This window comes from Taudactylus pleione, unplaced genomic scaffold, assembly GCF_031769625.1.
Source record: "Taudactylus pleione unplaced genomic scaffold, aTauple2 ptg001956l, whole genome shotgun sequence".
NCBI lineage: Eukaryota > Metazoa > Chordata > Amphibia > Anura > Myobatrachidae > Taudactylus > Taudactylus pleione.
Window position 1 is genome coordinate 2389980 of NW_028286352.1, and position 22524 is coordinate 2412503.

Sequence of the window (22524 nt, forward strand, 5' to 3'; positions counted from 1 at the left end):
GCAGTCTATAAAATGACAGGAAGATGCTGATTGGTTGCTATCGACAGCTTTTCCACTCCTTAGAAGGTTTAATACATCTCCCCCTGAGACCTAGAACAAGTCAATATTTATAAATGATAAATATGTAATATACTGGAGCAGACCTGTGAAATGAGAGACCTGATTTCAGCACCAACGGCCATAGACATGTTTTCTTTTACAGTGTTGGAACTTTTTATTTTTAATCCCTCTGAGCAAGGTCCCCAGCCTAACCGAGATGTTACTGGTCAATACATTTTTGAATCTCTGACTAAGATTTGAAAAGTGTTTAAATACTGGTTTTGGTTTTCTTGGGACATACTTGATATCATTGTTCAGATATTCATTGCGTTGCTATTTCTCCCTGCTGTAGCCGTCATGTAACAAATGAATAGCATTCTCTGGGCAGGCTTATAGTAAATGACAACATGTTTGCTGTGTTTCCAGGTCACAGTGCTGTCGACATCACTAAGGTAGCAAGAAGACACCGCATGTCTCCGTTCCCACTAACATCCATGGATAAAGCCTTCATTACCGTGCTGGAGATGACTCCAGTCCTTGGGACGGAAATAATAAATTACAGAGGTGCATTATGTTCTTCTCTATGGCCTGGGCTCCAAACACCCTCCACCTTGATAATATAGTAACAGTCGGCCATTAAAAATAATTTTTTCCTCCATTAAACCAGTCTCTTGTAACTACAGCGTTTGGCACGAAGAAGTCATTTTTATTCATCATAACTAATTAGTAATGACATCAGAGGTGGTTTTGGGCCTGATTCAGCATTTGGATGCTGCTGCATCTGCTCTAGCGTCTGTTCCTGGAATCGCAGGAGCAATAATATGCAAATGGTAGCATCAGCCTTCCCTTTGTGCAGTAGCATGCACCTGAAAGTGCAAACCCTGAGATACCCAGTTTCACCGCCCCCGTGCTAGCTGCAACACCGCCAGTGGTTCTTGGCAGGCTACCATCGTCATGCCATCTCCGTGTGAACATGGTCTCTGTGGAAGAGGCTGTGCCTCGCAGCCACTTTCACCGACACACCCAAAACCCGCCCAGGAGACGTGTTTTATTGCGTACACTTCACTCCACCTTCCAGGTGCGCCCATCGTTTTGACTCGTGGTTTCTGATGCCATTGGTCCTGTATGCAACAGCGTATTTGTTGTATCTTTGTGGCTGTATAGCCTCACAAACAGGGGCTGATCAAAGTTGAGGTGCATATGCCGATTTGTATTCCGATGTAGCCATAATGTATTAAGCTAAGTGTATATTGTGCCATTTTCCTGTCCTGATAGATATTTAGAGCGTCCATGTGTAAGGTAGGTCACACTGAAAGTGCTTGTTACTTACAGCACCTCTGTTTTCTCCCCAGATGGAATGGGCCGCGTTCTTGCCCAAGAGGTATATGCAAAAGACAATTTACCACCATTCCCTGCATCAGTAAAGGATGGATATGCAGTAAGAGGTACATCACACTATAGCAGAGCTGTTGTTGCCATACAAGTCATGGAAGATTATTGCATTAGAATGAAAAGTTACATACGACAGCACATTAAATAACATCTTGCTGTCGTCTAGATCTTTAATTTGTAATCCTTTTTTTTCTATTCATTTCTTAATAATCTGAAAATATGTATAGCTGCAGATGGCCCTGGAGATCGTTTCATCATTGGCGAGTCCCAAGCTGGCGAACAGGTAATGTTTCTCTCTGCATATTTTTTTTCGTGTGTCTGAATGAGGATAGGCGAGCATGCATCTCTGAATGAAGATAGGCAAGCGTGCATCTCTGAGTGAAGATAGGAGAGCGTGCATCTCTGAGTGAAGATAGGAGAGCGTGCATCTCTGAGTGAAGATAGGAGAGCGTGCATCTCTGAGTGAAGATAGGAGAGCGTGCATCTCTGAGTGAAGATAGGAGAGCGTGCATCTCTGAGTGAAGATAGGAGAGCGTGCATCTCTGAGTGAAGATAGGAGAGCGTGCATCTCTGAGAGAAGATAGGAGAGCGTGCATCTCTGAGTGAAGATAGGAGAGCGTGCATCTCTGAGTGAAGATAGGAGAGCGTGCATCTCAGAGAAGATAGGAGAGCGTGCATCTCTGAATGAAGATAGGCAAGTGTGCATCTCTGAATGAAGATAGACAAGTGTGTATCTCTGAATGAAGATAGGCAAGCGTGGATGTCTGAATGAAGATAGGCAAGCATCCATTTTTGAATGTAGATAGGCGAGCGTGCATTTTTGAATAAAGATAGACAAGGGTACATCTCTGAATGAAGACAGGCAAGTGTGCATCTCTGAATAAAAATAGGCAAGTTTGCATCTCTGAATGAAGATAGGCGAGCTTGCATATTTCACTAAAATATTGTAATATATCTTTTTAAAAAACACCAGATGAAGCTGAACTAATTTGAAAACAGCAGGCGTGCAGCACTGGTCACCATTTCATTTTTAGTTATTGTTAGTGGATTGCCAACAAGGGATGTTGCTGCACCTATACAGAACACAAGTAGGTTTAGGATGAATCTCTTATCAATAGACCCCCTTCTGCTTATCAAACTACAAGTCAGTAACTATCATCGGTCTTGGGATCTCAATTGTAAATGATACTGTGTGAGATTTACCCATAGTACAGTATTTGGGGAGATGGGATGGGTTGAGATTAAGGCTTGGATTAGGACTGCTGATTTAATGTTGAAGTTTGGGATAAATATTGAATCTGTGGTTAAAATTAAACTTGTATCATCTGGTAGAAACAGCGACATATCTAGATATATTATAACCAGCAAAGTCTCAGGTGCTTCATTTTCTTTCTTTTGATATAACTTTAGCCAACTCAAACAGTGATGCCAGGGCAAGTGATGAGGGTAACAACTGGAGCCCCAATTCCCTGTGGTGCTGACGCAGTGGTGCAAGTGGAAGACACTGAGCTGATTAGGGAATCGGACGACGTGAGTATCGATACTACTGAATCAGATATTATCACATAATATACCCTTAATACCAATTTGTACTACAATCTGTTTCAATTTGTACCGTTGTACAGTTTCTCTGGTGGTGTCCGGCATACCCTATTGGCGATACAGTAGTTGTCCTGTTGGCCATGCTGACCAGTATTCTAGCAAAAACACCAACATAGTGTGGTGCTAAAGCTGGCCACACATCTAAAGATTATCTGTCCAACCAGCTAACTAGTTGATTGGTTGGAATGAAAATCTGGTAAGGTATGAAAGCAAATGACAATCAGCAATTTGATTCCAAACGCTGGAAAATGGACAAAAACTGTTTAGATCAAACATTTAACAAACTTGTCTGATGACCATTTTCATCTGTTTTCTGGCATTTAGGAGCAAATTGCTGATCATCAGTTACTCCCATACGTTACCAGATTTTCATTCCAACCAATCAACTAGTTGGCTGGTTGGACAGATAATCTTTAGATATGTGGCCAACTTTAGTAGAGATGTGCAAATAATTTGCCAGGTTCTAAAATTCTGCCAAATAGCAGAGATTCCATGTAGATAAATTATTTTACAAATTGATCCTTATGTAAAAGAAGTTATAAACTATGTAATGCCCACAGGGAAGCTGGTCAATCACACTGCATTGGTTGTAAAGGAAACAGTGATGCTATGCTCAAAAAATTTAGGCAACAATCATCTTTGGTGCCATCACATTGCTGATGTACCTACAGTAGGTTCCTCCAAAGTGCATAAGTTTTCTGGGCAAGATGGAGGCATTTGCACCAGTAGATTGGAGGAGTTATTTGGAGCAAGGATCTAGTTTGTGGATCCAACGCATTTTGCAGAATAAAATGAATGAAGATTGTTTTTCAGAAAGTCCTACTACATATCATCTTAGGGTATTTTCTATTACTTCGCAGACAAAATACCTTTATTTTACAGGGAACAGAGGAACTGGAAGTCCGTATACTGGTGCAGGCTCGGCCAGGCCAAGATATCAGGTGAGACATGCTGGAAAAGAATCTTATGTTAGATAATGTGCAATCTATTTATGCAGGTAGGGGATAATTCAGAGTTACACATTAGAAGTAAAGGCCGATCTTCGGCAGCATTTAGAGTTTTCCTGGAGGAAGAGAGCCATCTTAAATCAGACCTATGGTCAACTCCACGTCGCTTAAGACTCCACCCTACATGCTTACGGCGTGCCCTCTGAACAATCAGCATATGAGCGAAAGCCTCTGTGCCACCAAGCCACAAGAGGAGACACGCCTGAAATGGATACGACTGAATCGCCCATAGTTGCTCAAAGTTGCATACTCTTAACTGAGGCGGCAGCTGGGCTCCACCTATACTGTACCTTCTTCCGACGGCATCACCTTTCCAGCTATAATTTCGGGAAGATGGTGCATGCACAGACCATAGCAAAGACTCTGCTTTGTGCTAGAGTCTTTGCTATCTGCTGCAACGGCTCCAAATTTTCCGAAGATGGCGCCACCAGCACAATACATGTGGGGGGGCATTACACAGCACACAGTGATGGCCGTTCAGGGTGCGTGCACCCTGCACTTATTGGAGATACGCCAATAATACTTAAAAGTATATTGTTAAACACTACTTATACCTAACATGTTACTGCCTCTTCTGTAGAGTAATCATTTGTGGATCAGGATATATTCTACTAACATAAAAACGCATATAACTGTAGTAGTTGTTTGAATAAAGTGTTGGGGTCAGTCATTATGGTAAACGTGTATCTATTTTAAGTTCTATAGTCTTCCTGTGGAATCCTAAAGTATTTTAATACTAGGGATGTGCAGGCTCAGATTAGTTCGGATTTTCCCGCCAAATTCAGATTTTTCCTGCCAAAAATCGGGTCTCAGAAAGAGGCAAAACGTCATTTTTCATGGACAAACATCATCATTCCTGGACAAAAGTCCATGAAAGATGATGTTTGTCCATGAAAGATGACATTTTGCCTCTTTCTGAGACCCATTTTTTGGCGGGAAAAATATGAATTTGGCGGGAAAATCGGAACTAATCCGAGCCTGCACATGCCTATTTTATACCCATTTGTTAGACATAAATACATGCTCAGAGAAAATATGTTTATAACAGGTACAAACTTTCCCCCTCTCTTCCTAGACCAATAGGCCATGACATTAAGAGAGGCGAGTGTGTACTGGCGAAGGGCACGCACATGGGACCCTCCGAAATTGGTCTACTGGCAACTGTTGGCGTTACAGAAGTTGAAGTAAACAAGTTTCCAGTAGTTGCCGTTATGTCAACAGGAAATGAGGTCTGTACAATGTACTGTTATTTAAGATTACCCTTTAATATAAAAAGTGTGTATGCAAATCAAAGGACCTCAACACGTAACTTTAATAAAGTTATATTTTTTCAACTTTTGGGTGTATTTAGCCAATAATGAACTCAATACTACTTGTATACAAAATAGCTTTAGTTTATGTTACTGTCTGATCCAGTCTTTGCAACATTACTTCCAAGTGTCTCATAAACTTTTGATTTTCTCCTTACCTACATTAATCAACTTAATTAATCGAATTTCCTGCTGGATTTGTTTGTATTTATGCCCGGAGGTGAATTGTGAAGTGGACTAATCATATTTCGTTGCAGGCTATGGATCAGCAGTATCTGCCGACCAATAATTACAGAGGCTGAAAGCAGCAGGACCCAGTACAGCACTCGGATAATCTCTGTGTGCTTACACTAGGCCTGTAGTAAGTGTCCCAACTGCTATCAGCCTTTGTGATTATTGGCTGATAGCAACTTCATGACCTGGCTGCAGCAGTTGGGGGCCATGATAATTGGGGATTAGGCAAGGTGAAATGTCCCTATAAAAGGGGGATGACTGTATCCCTAGCAGCTTCCTCTTGGCAAGTCCCTATGGAAATAAGTTGTCCCTGGTCATTTCTGTGTGACATCATCTCTGGTTCGTAATGTTAAACAAATGTTCAGTACAAGTCCCAGTGTTTTAGTTGGTGGAAGCAGTTGAATTAGACAGAGTAGCCTGTTGAGGAGGACTTACACTAGACTCACCTGCCCAGCCACAGTGTGTAAATGGAAATTGTATGGGGATGTGTGTTTTCTTTAATTGTACTAATAATTAGGCATTTCAAAACAATGGAATACATAGGTTTTATTATGATAAGTTACATCTGTGATGTTCTCCTACAGCTATTAAATCCTGAAGACGATCTTCTGCCGGGTAAAATTCGTGACAGCAATCGCTCAACCCTTCTAGCAACAATTCAGGAACACGGCTACCCTACCATCAACTTGGGCATTGTAGGAGACAAGTAAGTTCCCTAAACTAAATTCAGATAGTCCCAGATACTCTTACAGCAGAAGGGAGTACCCCTGCACAGCAGTCAGTGGGTGCCGCAATGCACCTTCCGCTGGGGCGTGCACCAGTGAAAAGGTGGTTGCAAGAATCAAGAGTCCTGGTAATGGGTAGCCTAATACTTTTTGTCGCTAGGGATGCCGCCTCTGTGGCGTGAACAACACTACTATGGCATGGCTCCGCCCCCTGTCCCAATCCAGACTTAGGGATGTCGATGTTTGCGACCGATGGCGATGGATTTTCCATCTGCACCATTGAACGGGGTAGATCCAATGGTGATGCAATGGAGTTTTTTTTTTTTTTTTCCTGCGCTGTGAGTGGCTGAAAACGCTTAACCAGTCTGTTGGAAGCTGTCCCACTAGGCAATATGGTTTGCTCTGATTGGTTCTCACTCTCACAGCGTCTCAGAGGATAATAATAAACAGTGGTAGCCCCCGCCCTCCTACTTGCTTTTGCCAATAAACCTACAGTACACTGACACCGCCAGTCTCTTCTGCACATGCGCTGCTATCGATGATTAAAATCATCAAATGGTGTCCGAGCTATGGTTATATACCATCGATAGGATTTATATGATGGTATGATGGTGGAAACATATCAACCATTCTATACTACCCTTTTGATATCTATTCCTAAACCAAACCCACAACAATGATGGTTGGTATGATTAAGTCTTAACTTTGATTTACTTATGAACCATGCAGGTAATACACATTTAAGGGTTAAGTTGACATTCCAGATCTCAAAAAAGAAAGTGCTCCCCCTGTACCACCCCCCACCCTCCCACACTCTTGTAAAGACTGCAGAAGCTCCTGCCAGCACATAATTACAGTGCTCTGGTGTTATCTTATTCCAGTGAAAGCTATGGCCTGCAGTTGAGTTGCTGTGACATTACTAGCTCTGATCCTGCAGATGAAGATTGCAATAGACACAGTTAAGTCTGCACCACAAGCCTAAGATGACTCACACTCTGCCTTTTCAGTTAGGAAGGCACATCACTATGTACATTATACATAGCCTTTTATATGTATTCATTTCAAATAGTGACACCACTTGTTATTCAAAATTACAGCGTGCTCTCATTTGGGGAGAATCCCCACTATATTGTTTGTTTTTAGGTGACGGTAGGTTTTTAGAACAGAGAGAGATAATTATTCATTACTGCTTGCTTTTCCCCACAGCCCAGATGACTTATTAAATGCCTTAAATGAAGGTATCAGTCGTGCTGATGTTATCATCACATCAGGAGGTGTATCCATGGGAGAGAAGGTAAATATGGGTGTAAAAGCTTGAAAGTGAATCTGTGCAAAACATGACATAAATATAGCACACTTTATAAAGTTCAAAATCATCTGCTCCACTAATTTGTCTTCCACTGGTGTGTCCCTCACTAGTATGCCTTCCACCACGTGTCCCTCACCAGTATGCCTTCCACCACGTGTCCCTCACCAGTATGCCTTCCACCACGTGTCCCTCACCAGTATGCCTTCCACCACGTGTCCCTCATCAGTATCCCTTCCACCACGTGTCCCTCACCAGTATGCCTTTCACAACATGTTCCTCACCAGTATGTCTTCCACCATGTGTCCCTCACCAGTATGCCTTTCACCACATGTTCCTCACCAGTATGTCTTCCACCACGTGTCCCTCACCAGTATGTCTTCCACCATGTGTCCCTCACCAGTATGTCTTCCACCATGTGTCCCTCATTAGTATGCCTTCCACCACGTGTTCTTCACTGGTGTGTCCCTCTCACCAGTATGCCTTCCACCACGTGTTCTTCACTGGTGTGTCCATCACCAGTATGCCTTCCACCACATTTTCTTCACTGGCGTGTCTCTCACCAATATTCCTTCCACCAGTGTGTTCTTCACTGGTGTGTCCCTCACCAGTGTGTTCTTCACTGGTGTGTCCTTCACCACTATGCCTTCCACCAGTGTGTTCTCCACTGGTGTGTCCCTCACCACTATGCCCTCCATCAGTGTGGGTTTTTTTTACCATTGTGTCCTCCACCGCTGTGCCATCCAATAATGTGCCCCTCACCAGTATGCCCTTCACCAGCGTGTTCTTCACCTGTGTGTCCTCCACCGCTGTGCCATGCAACAGTGTGACCTCCAACCCTATGTTCTTCACCAGTGTGTCCTTAACCGTTATGCACTCCACCAGTGTGTTCTTCACCAGTGCGTCCTCCACCAATGTGGTTCTCAATCAGTGTGTTTTTCACCATTGTGCCCCAGTGTGTTCTATTACGAATGTGTTCCTCCATCAGTGTGTCTTGCACCAGTGTGTCCTCCAGTAAACACACTCACCCAGCCTGTCCCTTTCACTTTCCATCTGTGAGTCTCTGCTATTTTAGCAGCTCTATTACATTTACAGATTCATGTAGCTCAGAGATTTAACTCCCGGAGCTATTCAACTGCTAGCTAAATTCCCTGTGCAATAAGCCCGCGACTAACGCACGTTAACTCTTAGATACCAAGTTAAGTGCCCGGAGCTATAGGGTTAAGCTGTGCGGTAAGCCCTCTTGGAGCTGCGAGGAAAAATCTTCATTAAGTGCACTCACTGGGGCTTACAGTGTGTGGGGTAGCAGCAGTAATTGAATAGCTGCAGACGGAGCGTTAGTGACGTAGAAAGCCCCGCAGCTAATTGAATCTGCTTCTTAGATTGGAAGTTCTAAAAGTGTTCCCTCTGTAGTTTTTGTTTGTACTTGTGTGTAATGTCGGATCTCTTTTAAGTAATTCTACAGTGCAACATGAATAAAACTGAGAATAATACATCTACAGTATGTATACATTTGCTTATGTGCCATATCACAGTATATGCAGTGACTTGCATGTAGCATACAAGAGATATATATATAATATACAGGAGTATGTATAACAAGTACAACAGAAATGAGAGACAATAGACTCAAGGCACTGGAAAGGAGCAAACAACATTATATAACTAATAAAACAATAAAAAAGTATAATGAATTTTGTCAACTACATACCCAAGCAGCTGTGCCATGGGCTGCCAACCACAAGAACAAATCAAACAAAGACATTCACAGCACTGCTGTCCAAATGGCAAAAACATATCTATACACCATTATTTAAATCAACACATGACTAAAATTCCAATTTGGCAGTCATATAAACATGACATACCGTATAAATGGTTACCAATGAAAAACGGCACACCATCTGTTTTTGATCTGTAAAATAGCAGTGGTAGTGTTTGAAGACCATATCTCATGAATATCTCATGAATTTCCAACAAATGTTTTATTTCTAAAGATGGTAGAACTAAAACCAACAATGGTACATCAATTAGTTGTCTGAATAAAGTAAGCCTCCCATGCTCATAGAAGTGGGCTCCGTCCTGTCCTTCTTGGGTTGGGTGAAACCCACCAGTGTTGTAACATATGTGTATATAATGGTAGAGTGAGTAACACAGGTGAGAGTGTAGCAAGTCTTAATGTAGTTTATATGTACTACCGATAAGATTTTAGGGTTAAATAGATGGCCTGTGAGATTATATGCAAAGTGCCGTTCATATTGAACTATTTATGGTGTATGCCATGATTTGATTTTGCATGATTATTATTAGGATTGAGGTTCCTACCCAGAAAAGCTTAAGGCAATGACATAATGAAACTTACCAGAGCTGAAATAGATTATTTAATGAAGCTTGGAGGAGAGCTGAGCAGAGGAATTAAACTGTAGGGTTTATTTGACCTCCACGCTTCATTATGCATTTGAAGATGAGCGCAGTGTTACCTTGCCTCACCATTAGATGGCAGCAGCAGCACCTAAAGCATTCCGCCAAGCAAATGGCAACCATTACAAATATTCAACCTTCAAAAATCAAATACGTCCCATGTTGTGTATGAAGATACAATTTCATTTTTTTCTTTAAAAAAATATCTTTTAATTTCCGTACAGTTTGATCAATGTAAAGTAATACTTTGACAACATGTATGATGTTGCTTCATATTGCCAGGCTTGAACATCAAGGCATTTAAAAAGTAACACATCATATCACATAATCAAATGCAGAAAATTGCTCTCCGCTGCATTCCTACTCACCATCCTGTGACTAACCTGCATTCCTAACCACCATCCTGTGACTAACCTGCTTTCCTAACCACCATCATGTAACCACCATCATGTGACTAACCTGCATTCCTAACTACCATCCTGTGACTAACATGCATTCCTAGCCACCATCCTGTGACTAACCTGCATTCCTAGCCACCATCCTGTGACTAACCTGCATTTCTGACCACCGTCCTGTGACTAACCTGCATTCCTAACCACTATCCTTTGACTAACCTGCATTCCTAGCCACCATCCTGTGACTAACCTGCATTCCTGACCACCGTCCTGTGACCTGCATTCCTAACTGCCATACTGTGACTAACCTGCATTCCTAACCGCCATCCTATGACTAACCTGCATTCCTAGCAATCAACCTGACACTTTTAAAAGTTCTCCATAGAATTAACACCTCCTCTATATACAGTCAGGTCCATAAATATTGGGACATTGACAGAATTTTCTGATTTTGGCCTCTATTCACCACCACAATGGCTTTGAAATGAAACAAACAAGATGTGCTTTAACTGCAGACTTTCAGATTTAATTTGAGGGTAATTACATCCAAATCGGGTGAACGGTGTAGGAATTACAACAGTTTCAATATGTGCCTCCCACTTTTTAAGGGGCCAAAAGTAATGAGACTATCAACTCAAAAGCTATTTCATGGACAGGTGTGGGCTATTCCCTCGTTATTTCATTATCAATTAAGCAGGTAAAAGGTCTGGAGTTGATTCTAGGTGTGACATTTGCATTTGGAATCAGTTGCTGTCAACTCTCAATATGAGATCCAAAGAGCTGTCACTATCAGTGAAGCAAGCCATCATTAGGCTGAAAAATCAAAACAAACCCATCAGAGAGATAGCAAAAACATTAGGTGTGGCCAAATCAACTGTTTGGAACATTCTTAAAAAGAAAGAACGCACCGGAGAGCTCAGCAACACCAAAAGACCCGGAAGACCACGGAAAACAACTGTGGTGGATAACAGAAGAATTATTTCCCTGGTGAAGAAAAACCCCTTCACAACAGTTGGCCAAATCAAGAACACTCTCCAGGAGATAGATGTATATGTGTCAAAGTCAACAATCAAGAGAAGACTTCACAAGAGTGAATATAGAGGGTTCACCACAAGATGCAAACCATTGGTGAGCCACAAAAACAGGAAGACCAGATTACAGTTTGCCAAACAACATCTAAAAAAACCATTACAGTTCTGGAACAACATCCTATTGACAGATGAGACAAAGATCAACTTGTACCAGAGTGATGGGAAGAGAAGAGAAGGAAAGAAACTGCTCATGATCCAAAACATACCACCTCATCAGTGAAGCATGGTGATGGTAGAGTCATGGCGTGGGCATGTATGGCTGCCAATGGAACTGGTTCCCTTGTATTTATTGATGATGTGACTGCTGACAAAAGCAGCAGAATGAATTCTGAAGTGTTTCGGGCAATATTATATGCTCATATTCAGTCAAATGCTTCAGAACTCATTGGACGGCGCTTCACAGTGCAGATGGACAATGACCCGAAGCATACTGTAAAAGCAACCAAAGAGTTTTGTAAGGCTAAAAAGTGGAATGTTATGCAATGGCCAAGTCAATCCCCTGACCTGAATCCGATTGAGCATGCATTTCACTTGATGAAGACAAAACTGAAGGGAAAATGCCCCAAGAACAAGCAGGAACTGAAGACATTTGCAGTAGAGGCCTGGCAGAGCATCACCAGGGATGAAACCCAGCGTCTGGTGATGTCTATGCGTTCCAGACTTCAGGCTGTAATTGTCTGCAAAGGATTTGCAACAAAGTATTAAAAAGTGAAAGTTTGATTTAGGATTGTTTAGTTTGTCCCATTACTTTTGGCCCCTTAAAAAGTGGGAGGCACATATAGAAACCGTTGTAATTCCTACACCGTTCACCTGATTTGGATGTAATTACCCTCAAATTAAATCTGAAAGTCTGCAGTTAAATCACATCTTGTTTGTTTAATTTCAAAGCCATTGTGGTGAATAGAGGACAAAATATGAAAATTCTGTCAATGTCCCAATATTTATGGACCTAACTGTAGATAATATATACTTTTGTTTCCGTCCAGATATATTCTGTGAATCATGACAGCCCATCAAGTCACAGAAACCTTTGTATATGCAAGAGGCGCTTTCTGTTCTCCTTGGTGCCCAGACTTAATAGTTTGGCTTTTTTTTGTGACCGTACCCTGTCATTTAAATTTTTTGCCATTAACTCTTAACAAGTGGACAATACAGATGTGTACTCATATCTAGCCTCCTTGCACGTTAAACAGCCCTTCTAATTGTACCTTGCCGTGGCGTGACTCGGCAGCTCCGAGCGCCTTTTTGAATGACGTATTACCTTCAAATGTGTCTTATTCACACAGTGATGCGAGTAGCTAGCAGAGACAGCTTCTGCTGATTAAAATGATATGTAGCATGCCTATGTTCTGTGGGTGTATCTGCCTGTGAAACGCTATGTTGAAGTTTTACAGCCACTGACACTGTAACGTAGCATTTCATATACAGATACACCCGAAGATGCACACAGAATATAGGCATGCTGCATATCATTTTAATCAGCAGAAGAATCCAGCATGGAATTTTACATTGCGCCGTTGCCCTGTGCATTGTACAAGTGTGTATGCACTTGCCAATGCAGGGTCCGATGCCTGTCAGATCGGCCAGCTACGCACCGTTTTGATGTGTAAGCCGGCATAGGACTAACCATACTAGTTTCTATTGGAGACAGTGTGTGTGTCTACTGTAAGGCAGAAGCATCAGCAGCCACCAATATTAAAGCTCTGTTATGTTGCATTTTAAATAGATGATTGAACTAAATATCTATTCTGTGGTGTTTCATTCCCCTCATCTCATTTAAGTAGGTTCTAGTGATATCTGTCTTGTTCTGCTCTCTTTTGGTGCTGGCCTCATGGGCACCACTTCACCCAACTGCCACCCTCTCCTTTTTACCCCTCCCATTTTGTCACTTCTAGAATAAAAACGCTATGCAGAGCTGATGGTGACTACACTTCTATTCTTATTTGGTTTTATGTTCTGTCATTACATTATTTTATTTGCATTTGGACTATTACCTATAAGTTTTCTACTTTTCTAAAATTTTCGCAATTAAAAAAAAAAACTGTGTAGCATTTCTGTGTGACTACCCGTGGTGTGTGACGGTTGTGCAGATACCAGTGGTACGGTTGTGTAGATACCAATGGTGTGGCATGTTGTGTGGTTGCCGGTGGTGTGATACAGTTGTGTAGATACCAGTGGTGTGGTACGGCAGTGTTGATACAGGTGGCGTGGTATGGTTGTGTAGATACCAATGGTGTGGTATGGTAGTGTTGATACAGGTGGTGTGGTACCTTTGTGTAGATACCAATGGTGTGGTATGGTAGTGTTGATACAGGTGGTGTGGTACCTTTGTGTAGACTAGATACCAATGGTGTGGCATGTTGTGTGGTTGACGGGGGTGTGATATGGCTGTGCAGATATCAGTAGTGTGGTACAGTAGTGTAGATACCAGTGGTGTGGTGCGGTACTGTTGATACAGGTGGTGTGCTACGGTTGTGTAGATAACAGTGGTGTGGTACGGTAGTGTTGATACAGGTGGTGTGCTACGGTTGTGTAGATAACAGTGGTGTGGTACGGTAGTGTTGATACAGGTGGTGTGGTACGGTTGTGTAGGTACCAGTGGTGTGGTATGGTAGTGTTGATACAGGTGGTGTGGTACGGTTGTGTAGATACCAGTGGTGTGGTATGGTAGTGTTGATACAGGTGGTGTGGTATGGTTGTGTAGATACCAGTGGTGTGGCATGTTGTGTTGTTGTCAGTGGTGTGATACGAATGTGCAGCTAACAGTGGTATAGTTATGCAGCAACCGGTGATGTGGTTCGGTAGTGTGCTATGGTTGTGCAGCTAATGGTCATCTGCTATAGTTGTGCAGATATCTGCAGTGTAATATGATTGTGCAGCTATCAGTGGTTTTGTACACTTTTTGCAGCTAATGGCACTGCAGTATAATGTTATAGATACCAGTAGTGTAGCATGGTTGTGAAAATACCGGTAATGTGGTATGGTTGTGCAGATACTGTACCAAAGGTGTGCTATGGTTGTGCCGTTACCAGTGGTCTGTTGTGGTGTGGTTGTGTAAATATTTGATAGTGGGGTGTGGTGTGCCGATACTGACATGTGGTATGGTTGTGCAGATACTTGTAGTGTCTTGTAGTGTGGTACGGTTGTGCTGATACCTGTAGTGTGGTACGGTTGTGCAGATACTTGTAGTGTGGTACGGTTGTGCAGATACTTGTAGTGTGGTACGGTTGTGCAGATACTTGTGGTGTGGTATGGTTGTGCAGATAATGATGGTTTGGTATGGTTGTGCAAATACTGGTGGTGTGGTATTAATTGTGCAGATACTGGTGGTGTGGTATGGCTGTGCAAATAATGATAGTGTGGAATGGTTGTGCAGATATTGATGGTGTGGTATGGTTGTGCAGATAATGGTTGTGTTATGTATGGTTGTGGAGATACTGGTGGTGTGGTATTTTTGTGCAGATAATGATTGTGTGGTTGTGCAGATACTGGTGGTGTTGTATGGTTGTGCAGATACTGGGGGTGTGGTATGGTTGTGCAGATAATGGTTGTGTTATGTATGGTTGTGCAGATACTGGTGGTGTGGTATGGTTGTGCAGATAATGATGGTGTGGTATGGTTGTGCAGATACTGTACCAAAGGTGTGCTATGGTTGTGCCGTTACCAGTGGTCTGTTGTGGTGTGGTTGTGTAAATATTTGATAGTGGGGTGTGGTGTGCCGATACTGACATGTGGTATGGTTGTGCAGATACTTGTAGTGTCTTGTAGTGTGGTACGGTTGTGCAGATACTTGTAGTGTGGTACGGTTGTGCAGATACTTGTAGTGTCTTGTAGTGTGGTACGGTTGTGCAGATACTTGTAGTGTGGTACGGTTGTGCAGATACTTGTAGTGTGGTACGGTTGTGCAGATACTTGTGGTGTGGTATGGTTGTGCAGATAATGATGGTTTGGTATGGTTGTGCAAATACTGGTGGTGTGGTATTAATTGTGCAGATACTGGTGGTGTGGTATGGCTGTGCAAATAATGATAGTGTGGAATGGTTGTGCAGATATTGATGGTGTGGTATGGTTGTGCAGATAATGGTTGTGTTATGTATGGTTGTGGAGATACTGGTGGTGTGGTATTTTTGTGCAGATAATGATTGTGTGGTTGTGCAGATACTGGTGGTGTTGTATGGTTGTGCAGATATTGGGGGTGTGGTATGGTTGTGCAGATAATGGTTGTGTTATGTATGGTTGTGCAGATACTGGTGGTGTGGTATGGTTGTGCAGATAATGATGGTGTGGTATGGTTGTGCAGATACTGGTGGTGTGGTATGGTTGTGCAGATACTGTACCAAAGGTGTGCTATGGTTGTGCCGTTACCAGTGGTCTGTTGTGGTGTGGTTGTGTAAATATTTGATAGTGGGGTGTGGTGTGCCGATACTGACATGTGGTATGGTTGTGCAGATACTTGTAGTGTCTTGTAGTGTGGTACGGTTGTGCAGATACTTGTAGTGTGGTACGGTTGTGCAGATACTTGTAGTGTGGTACGGTTGTGCAGATACTTGTGGTGTGGTATGGTTGTGCAGATAATGATGGTTTGGTATGGTTGTGCAAATACTGGTGGTGTGGTATTAATTGTGCAGATACTGGTGGTGTGGTATGGCTGTGCAAATAATGATAGTGTGGAATGGTTGTGCAGATATTGATGGTGTGGTATGGTTGTGCAGATAATGGTTGTGTTATGTATGGTTGTGGAGATACTGGTGGTGTGGTATTTTTGTGCAGATAATGATTGTGTGGTTGTGCAGATACTGGTGGTGTTGTATGGTTGTGCAGATACTGGGGGTGTGGTATGGTTGTGCAGATAATGGTTGTGTTATGTATGGTTGTGCAGATACTGGTGGTGTGGTATGGTTGTGCAGATAATGATGGTGTGGTATGGTTGTGCAGATACTGGTGGTGTGGTATGGTTGTGCAGATACTGGTGGTGTGGTATGGTTGTGCAGATAATGTTGGTGTGGTATGGTTATGCAGATACTGGTGGTGTGGTTCGGTTGTACAGATACTGGTGGTGTGGTATGGTTGTGCAGATACTGGTGGTGTGGTATAGTTGTGGAGATACTGGTGGTGTGGTATGGATGTGCAGATACTGGTGGTGTGGTATGGTTGTGCAGATACTGGTGGTGTGGTATGGTTGTGCAGATACTGGTGGTGTGGTATGGTTGTGCAGATACTGGTGGTGTGGTATGGTTGTGCAGATACTGGTGGTGTGGTATGGTTGTGCAGATACTGGTGGTATGGTATGGTTGTGCAGATACTGGTGGTGTGGTATGGTTGTGTAGATACTGGTGGTGTGGTATGGTTGAAACGTTGAGACACAGCAGAAGACAAAACAGGAGTTTTGGAAGCAGGGCTTAGACACTCCATCAGATGCTGACACCCATTATTGCTATCCACCATTTATCTTACCAGAACCACATCCTGATTCTGGGGAAGGGTAGTGGATTTCCTTTGTCTCTCTTGGTGTGGGGTAATATAAATATCAGATTTTAGGGGTAGATGTATGTTTTCATCTGCAGTTATTGATATTTTCCTCTTGTCCAATAGGATTACCTTAAGCAGGTGCTGGATATTGATCTCCATGCACAAATCCACTTTGGCCGAGTGTTTATGAAGCCAGGGTAAGGCCTTCTGGTTAAGTTTCCTTTGTAATTAATTTGTTTACAGGGAAATTAATACATATTGACCTTTCTCGCTGTGTACATTGTAGAAATGAATGAAGATGCAATGGCTAAGGACATTAACCCCAGCAATACTTTAGGTGAAGGCAGAGAGAGGTCCAGCGACTCAGCCATATAGTTATACAATGTATCATGGTAGTGGGTGTTTATATAGGGAAAGAAATGGGCTGTTCAGGCTGTTCTGAGATCTACTTGTCTGTGATACAGGGACATTTAGGGGAAATCTAGAGAAGGGTAACGGGAGAGCAAATGTTTTCCAAGCATGTGCTGACCAGTAACTGTATATCGGCTCTGTCTTGCAGCCTGCCAACCACCTTTGCAACTTTGGATATTGATGGTATAAGGAAAATCATATTTGCACTCCCAGGTAAGCAGAATAACTGACAGTTTGCAGTGAATTCTTGTGAGGACAGTTTGCAGTGATATAAATGTCAAAGCAGTTTATTATAAACCTTCCCATCCATGCTTTTTACCTTCTTGATTGTGGAAGTCATGTAGAGGTTTCATGCACAGACAGGGGCAAAGATGCAATTTGAGGCTATAACGTTTCTCTCTTCAATCTGTTCTCTCTATGGGCCTGATTCAGAGCCGGATGCTATTTGCGCTCGCTCGTCCAGAAAAGGGGCTGGCTATTTAAATTAACCGTTCGCTCTTTGCGGTCTGTTCGCGCCTCTATGTCTGAACGAGTGAACAAAACATGCGAACATAATTTTGAAAAAGACGCCCCCTGGCCGCTCTCATCATACGTCATGTCCGCTATTTATTAGATTAATCGAGTACATCGGACGGCGTATGAACTGCTCGCTATTCTTGTGGTTGGTTTTTCCTACCACAGTCATGCGAGCAGTTCTAACTATAAAACAACCAAGTGACGTGGTCGATGACGCTGCTGTATTAATTATGCACACCCTTTAAACGCCCGGCACGCCTGCGTTGGGATCTCCACTCCCCGTTTTCAAGCACCTTCCCCTGTTACCACCCACAAACGCCTCATTCTGTCACTCAAATAGCAGGCATTCGCTATTTAGCGAGCACACGATTTTCGGCCGCAATGACTGGTTCGCGCATGCGTTTTAAAATCCGTATGCATGCGCAGTTGTGCGAACATCGGTCGGAATGAACGAGCGGCCGCTTACGAGCGACTCTGAATCAGGCCCAATGCACAATTTCCAACATGCACAGGGAAAAATGCATCAAATATCTTTACTTTTCATGTTGTATTTTTGTTAGTCTTTGCTATTTCTAGCTCTTTTATATAAGGCAGCTTCCATTTTATGTTTTATTGTTTGGCCTGACGTGGCCGCACTGAGTTCCTGAAGCTCTGGCAGCTTTAAGCCTTCCATCAAGACCTTTAGTCAAAATCTTCTGACTGAAATCCTCTTACGCGTAAAAGTAGAGCAGTCAGGATGTGTTCCAGCAATGGAGCACAGATAAGAATTGCGGTGCGAGATTGCTCCTATAGGAGACAATACTGTGACAATTTCTAGTTATATAAAGCGACACCATTTTCCAGATTTGTATCAGTACTGAAGTACAGGGTTTATAGTATTAAGTAAGTTTAAGGTACTTTGCAGATCAGTGGTACCCACATAGCGTACAATAATGTCACTAAGATCAAGCAATGGCTTCAGAGTCCAATTTAACCACACACGTAGATTGCAAAAGGTTTGCGGTCCAACCGTTTGGAGCAAATTGCTAGTAGATTTTGGAGTCACTGGGGACTGTTAGTGCATTCAGAAGGTAAGCCATCAGCGGCCATCCACTCGCCTGGACCTGTATGTCCAACAATTTATTCAATATCAGGCTCTTCGGTGTTGTTTTTGGGAGGTATAATATATATATATATATATATGAGCCACAGTGACTAGCTGTATAGCAGCATATAACCTTGGTGTTCTCCTAGGTAACCGTAATCGATCCATCAATAATAGCAGATATGGAGGCACTACCCGGATCAGTGGCAAACGCAGGATATCCAGAGGGGGGTTTCCAAATGCTTAATTTTAGAGTGAGTGTGGCCTGTCAATGAAGAGGGCAGAATTAGTACTTAACCAGCTTTAATAAGCGTCATACAAAGTGTATTGTGTGTAATAACACCAGCATATACAGGACCAGTGATCACAGTGAGCCATTAGATGCAGTAGCGGATTTACCGCTAGGCAACATAAGCAGCTGCCTAGGGCCCGGCGGGTCCCAGAGGACCCGCCTACAGGGCCATATAATGTATGTATAAGTAACTATATATAATACGTTACCAGCCCTGGCGGACTGTCACCACATTGGACAGCTGCCGGGTGCCGCTCTGGCTCTCTCTCCTCTCCCCTGCTCTGTGTGCTGCGTGTGATGTCACACGCACAGAGAGAGAGAGAGGAGAGGAGCCGAGAAGATGCTCCAAGAAGGAGAAGGGGTGCGCATCTAGAGAGTGGCCCAAATTATATGGTAAGCCTCGTTCCAGTGCTTCAGCAGTCAGGGGGGAGGCGGGTGCCGGCCGAAGGGGGGTGGGGATGGGGGGGGTGGTCGGGTAGCTTCCATCACTACAGACCAGTCCATTGGTAGTGGGGGTGCCGGCCGCGCGGGGAGGGGGAGGAGGTGCCGGCCGCAGGGGGCTTTCTGTGTACCTACAAACCCCACTCTGATGGACTGATGCCCTGTACACTGCCCGCTGTGGGGGGTGGAGCCAATACAACAAGCCCCGCCCCCATATCCTCCCGCGAATCGTGGCATTACATAGTGATATAGTGAGGGGGCGGGGCCTAATGCAAGGTGTCCGCCCCCATTAGCAACCTACAGGAGCTTCAAAAATGTATGTATAGTGTATACAGTATATGTTAATAAGTGTGTACTATGTATGTGTTAGTAAGTGTATACTATGTATGTATTAATCTGTGTATGTGTTAGTGTACGTATATATGTACATGTGATAGTGTGTATGTATGTGTATCCTGTGTATGTGTTAGTGTTTTAATATACAGTGTGTGTGTATATATATATATATATATATATATATATTTATTTCATGGTCCGGCGCACTCACTGATTTAATAGCTTGACCAGCAGGAACACCGAGAGGGGGGGGAGCGGGCTTGCTGAAGGGGCCCGGCGGGGGCCCAGGTCCAGCGCTACCCCCCCTCTCTTCACAGCAGCCCAGCCAGCATGCTCTGCTGTGTGCTAGGCTGCAGTGGGAGACTGCCCACGGGAGCAGCAGCCGTAGCAGTCTCCTATGTCTATGGGGGGGTGAGTGATCATTCAGAACGCCCCCACTCCCCCACACCTCCCGCAGTTAGGCCACGTCTCCCTTCCCCCAGGCCCGGCGCTGCTCTCTGCGCCCCTTTTGACCAGGTGCCCTCAAAATAAAATACAGATCCCCCAAAGGTGCGGCACCCTCTGATTATATCGCCATTATTTGGTGAGTTGGTATTATTCCCTATCCCTAGCACTGCCTTTCCCAACCCCCTCCTTGCCCCCCAGTACTGCCCCAGCTGTAATCTACCATTACCCCCTCCATCCCTCACTATCCCCAGGGGTAGCTACCCCCATAGCTGCCTTCCCCTAACCCCCTCCTTGCCCCCCAGTACTGCGCCAGCTGTAATCTACCATTACCCCCTCCATCCCTCACTATCCCCAGGGGGTAGCTACCCCCATAGCTGCCTTCCCCTAACCCCCCTCCTTGCCCCCCAGTACTGCGCCAGCTGATATCTACCTTTGCCCCCTTCCCTACCCTGAGCACTGCCTGCCCCTAGCCCCCTCCTTGCTTCCCTGCACTGTGGCAACTGCTGACTGCCCTTACTGTCCTCTAACCCCAGCTCTAACCCAACTTCTCCCTACCTTTACACCAGTCTGGACTGCAATTTGTAGAGAGTCGCTTCGCTGCTCTGCCTTTTGGGTAGCCCTACACGGCTTCTAGGGGCTGCAGTCGATGCAGTCCCTAGAAGCCGATGTTATGCCCAAGTGCGCATGCGCCGGTCCCAGCGCCTGCCAGTTCCATTGTGCAGGCGCCGGGACCTGGCCGATTGGACCAGCAACAGTGGCAGCCACCCTCATGCAAGAGGGTAGGAGCCATTGCTGCTCCCAACTGTCCTGATTTTGGCAGAATAGTCGTGAACTGATAAAGTTTTAAAAAGTTGAATATAAGGGGAAAAAAACGACAAATAATGTCAGGAAACAGTTATGGATTGTCTGAGGAAGGGGGGGCCCCAAATCGGTGTCTTGCTTAGGGCCCCATAAGGTCTAAATCCGCCTCTGATTAGATGCGTCAGTAGGGCCACCCTGCTTCAGCTGAATGTATTTATTTTAGATGTGGGCACCATTCCAGACTATTGGAGCAAGTCCGGGAGCCTGGAGGAGCAGCAGAAGGACCTAGCACTGCCCTGGACATATATGTACATATTGGGCTCTATAGCAGTGCATCCCTAATGGAGCATACACACGGTCAGATTTGTTAGATCTGTTAGATGAACGATTTGAACAATTTTACCAAAGATTTGAACGATTGAAATATTTTTGACTGCATTAAAATGAATGGAATCGTCCAAGTCTGACTGCAAACGCATCAGATGTCAGATATCGTTATCTGACCATCGGGAACGCGCACCGTTCAAATCGTTCATCTGACAGATATGTCAGATTTTCCTTCAGATATGAACGATTTTTTGAATCGTTATAGTTCAGATCTGAAGAAAAATCTGACCGTGTGTATGCACCAGTACAGTGCATATTTTCCAGATCTCCTAGTTGGTGCACAGGTTATTTATTACTGGCTGATACATGTTAAAAGATCCACAGGTGGTGCTAATTATTTCATTTGTGATACTGAGAAGAACATGCAGCATTAGTGACATTCTATTATATTACTATTTCTATTGTGGTCATGGTGTGGGCTGGGGAGGGGGGTTTCCAGGCAGACGGAAACCCCCCCTGCATTTGCCTATGCAGATTTCAGTCCACATACATCCGTCATGAATGTAACTTACTCTAGGCATACATTGCTGGGGGCGGGGAAGCTTACCGATCACGGTACGCCAACATTGCAGATTTTCCTACGCACCTCTGTGGTGAAATCTGCAATGCTGGTGGTAGTTAGATGCCAGATAAACAAATGTAATAACAGCAGCTTGCAGCTATCACTGCTAATTGAATATTTGTTGTTTGTTAAAAATGTAAAATGTTTGCAATTAAGGGCTGAGTGCAAATAGGTGCGAAAAGTTGCGTCTGATAAAAAGCGTTCGCCAATGCGATCTTCCTGCGCATAGCTGCATATCGCGCTATTCAATTCCAGG

General features: G+C 43.8%; 1 protein-coding gene across 16 annotated transcripts in view; it reads left to right on the forward strand.

Moving 5' to 3' along the window:
- GPHN (gephyrin) overlaps positions 1–22524 on the forward strand; it is a 383133-nt gene that overhangs the window by 349978 nt on the left and 10631 nt on the right. For all 16 annotated transcript variants that reach the window (XM_088465315.1, XM_088465310.1, XM_088465314.1 and 13 more), the window contains 10 exons: positions 466–603; positions 1392–1484; positions 1659–1714; positions 2842–2961; positions 3916–3974; positions 5116–5269; positions 6169–6290; positions 7516–7603; positions 17115–17188; positions 17551–17615. In XM_088465315.1, the coding sequence (XP_088321441.1) occupies positions 466–603; positions 1392–1484; positions 1659–1714; positions 2842–2961; positions 3916–3974; positions 5116–5269; positions 6169–6290; positions 7516–7603; positions 17115–17188; positions 17551–17615 (969 nt within the window). The remainder of the gene's footprint in view (positions 1–465; positions 604–1391; positions 1485–1658; positions 1715–2841; positions 2962–3915; positions 3975–5115; positions 5270–6168; positions 6291–7515; positions 7604–17114; positions 17189–17550; positions 17616–22524) is intronic.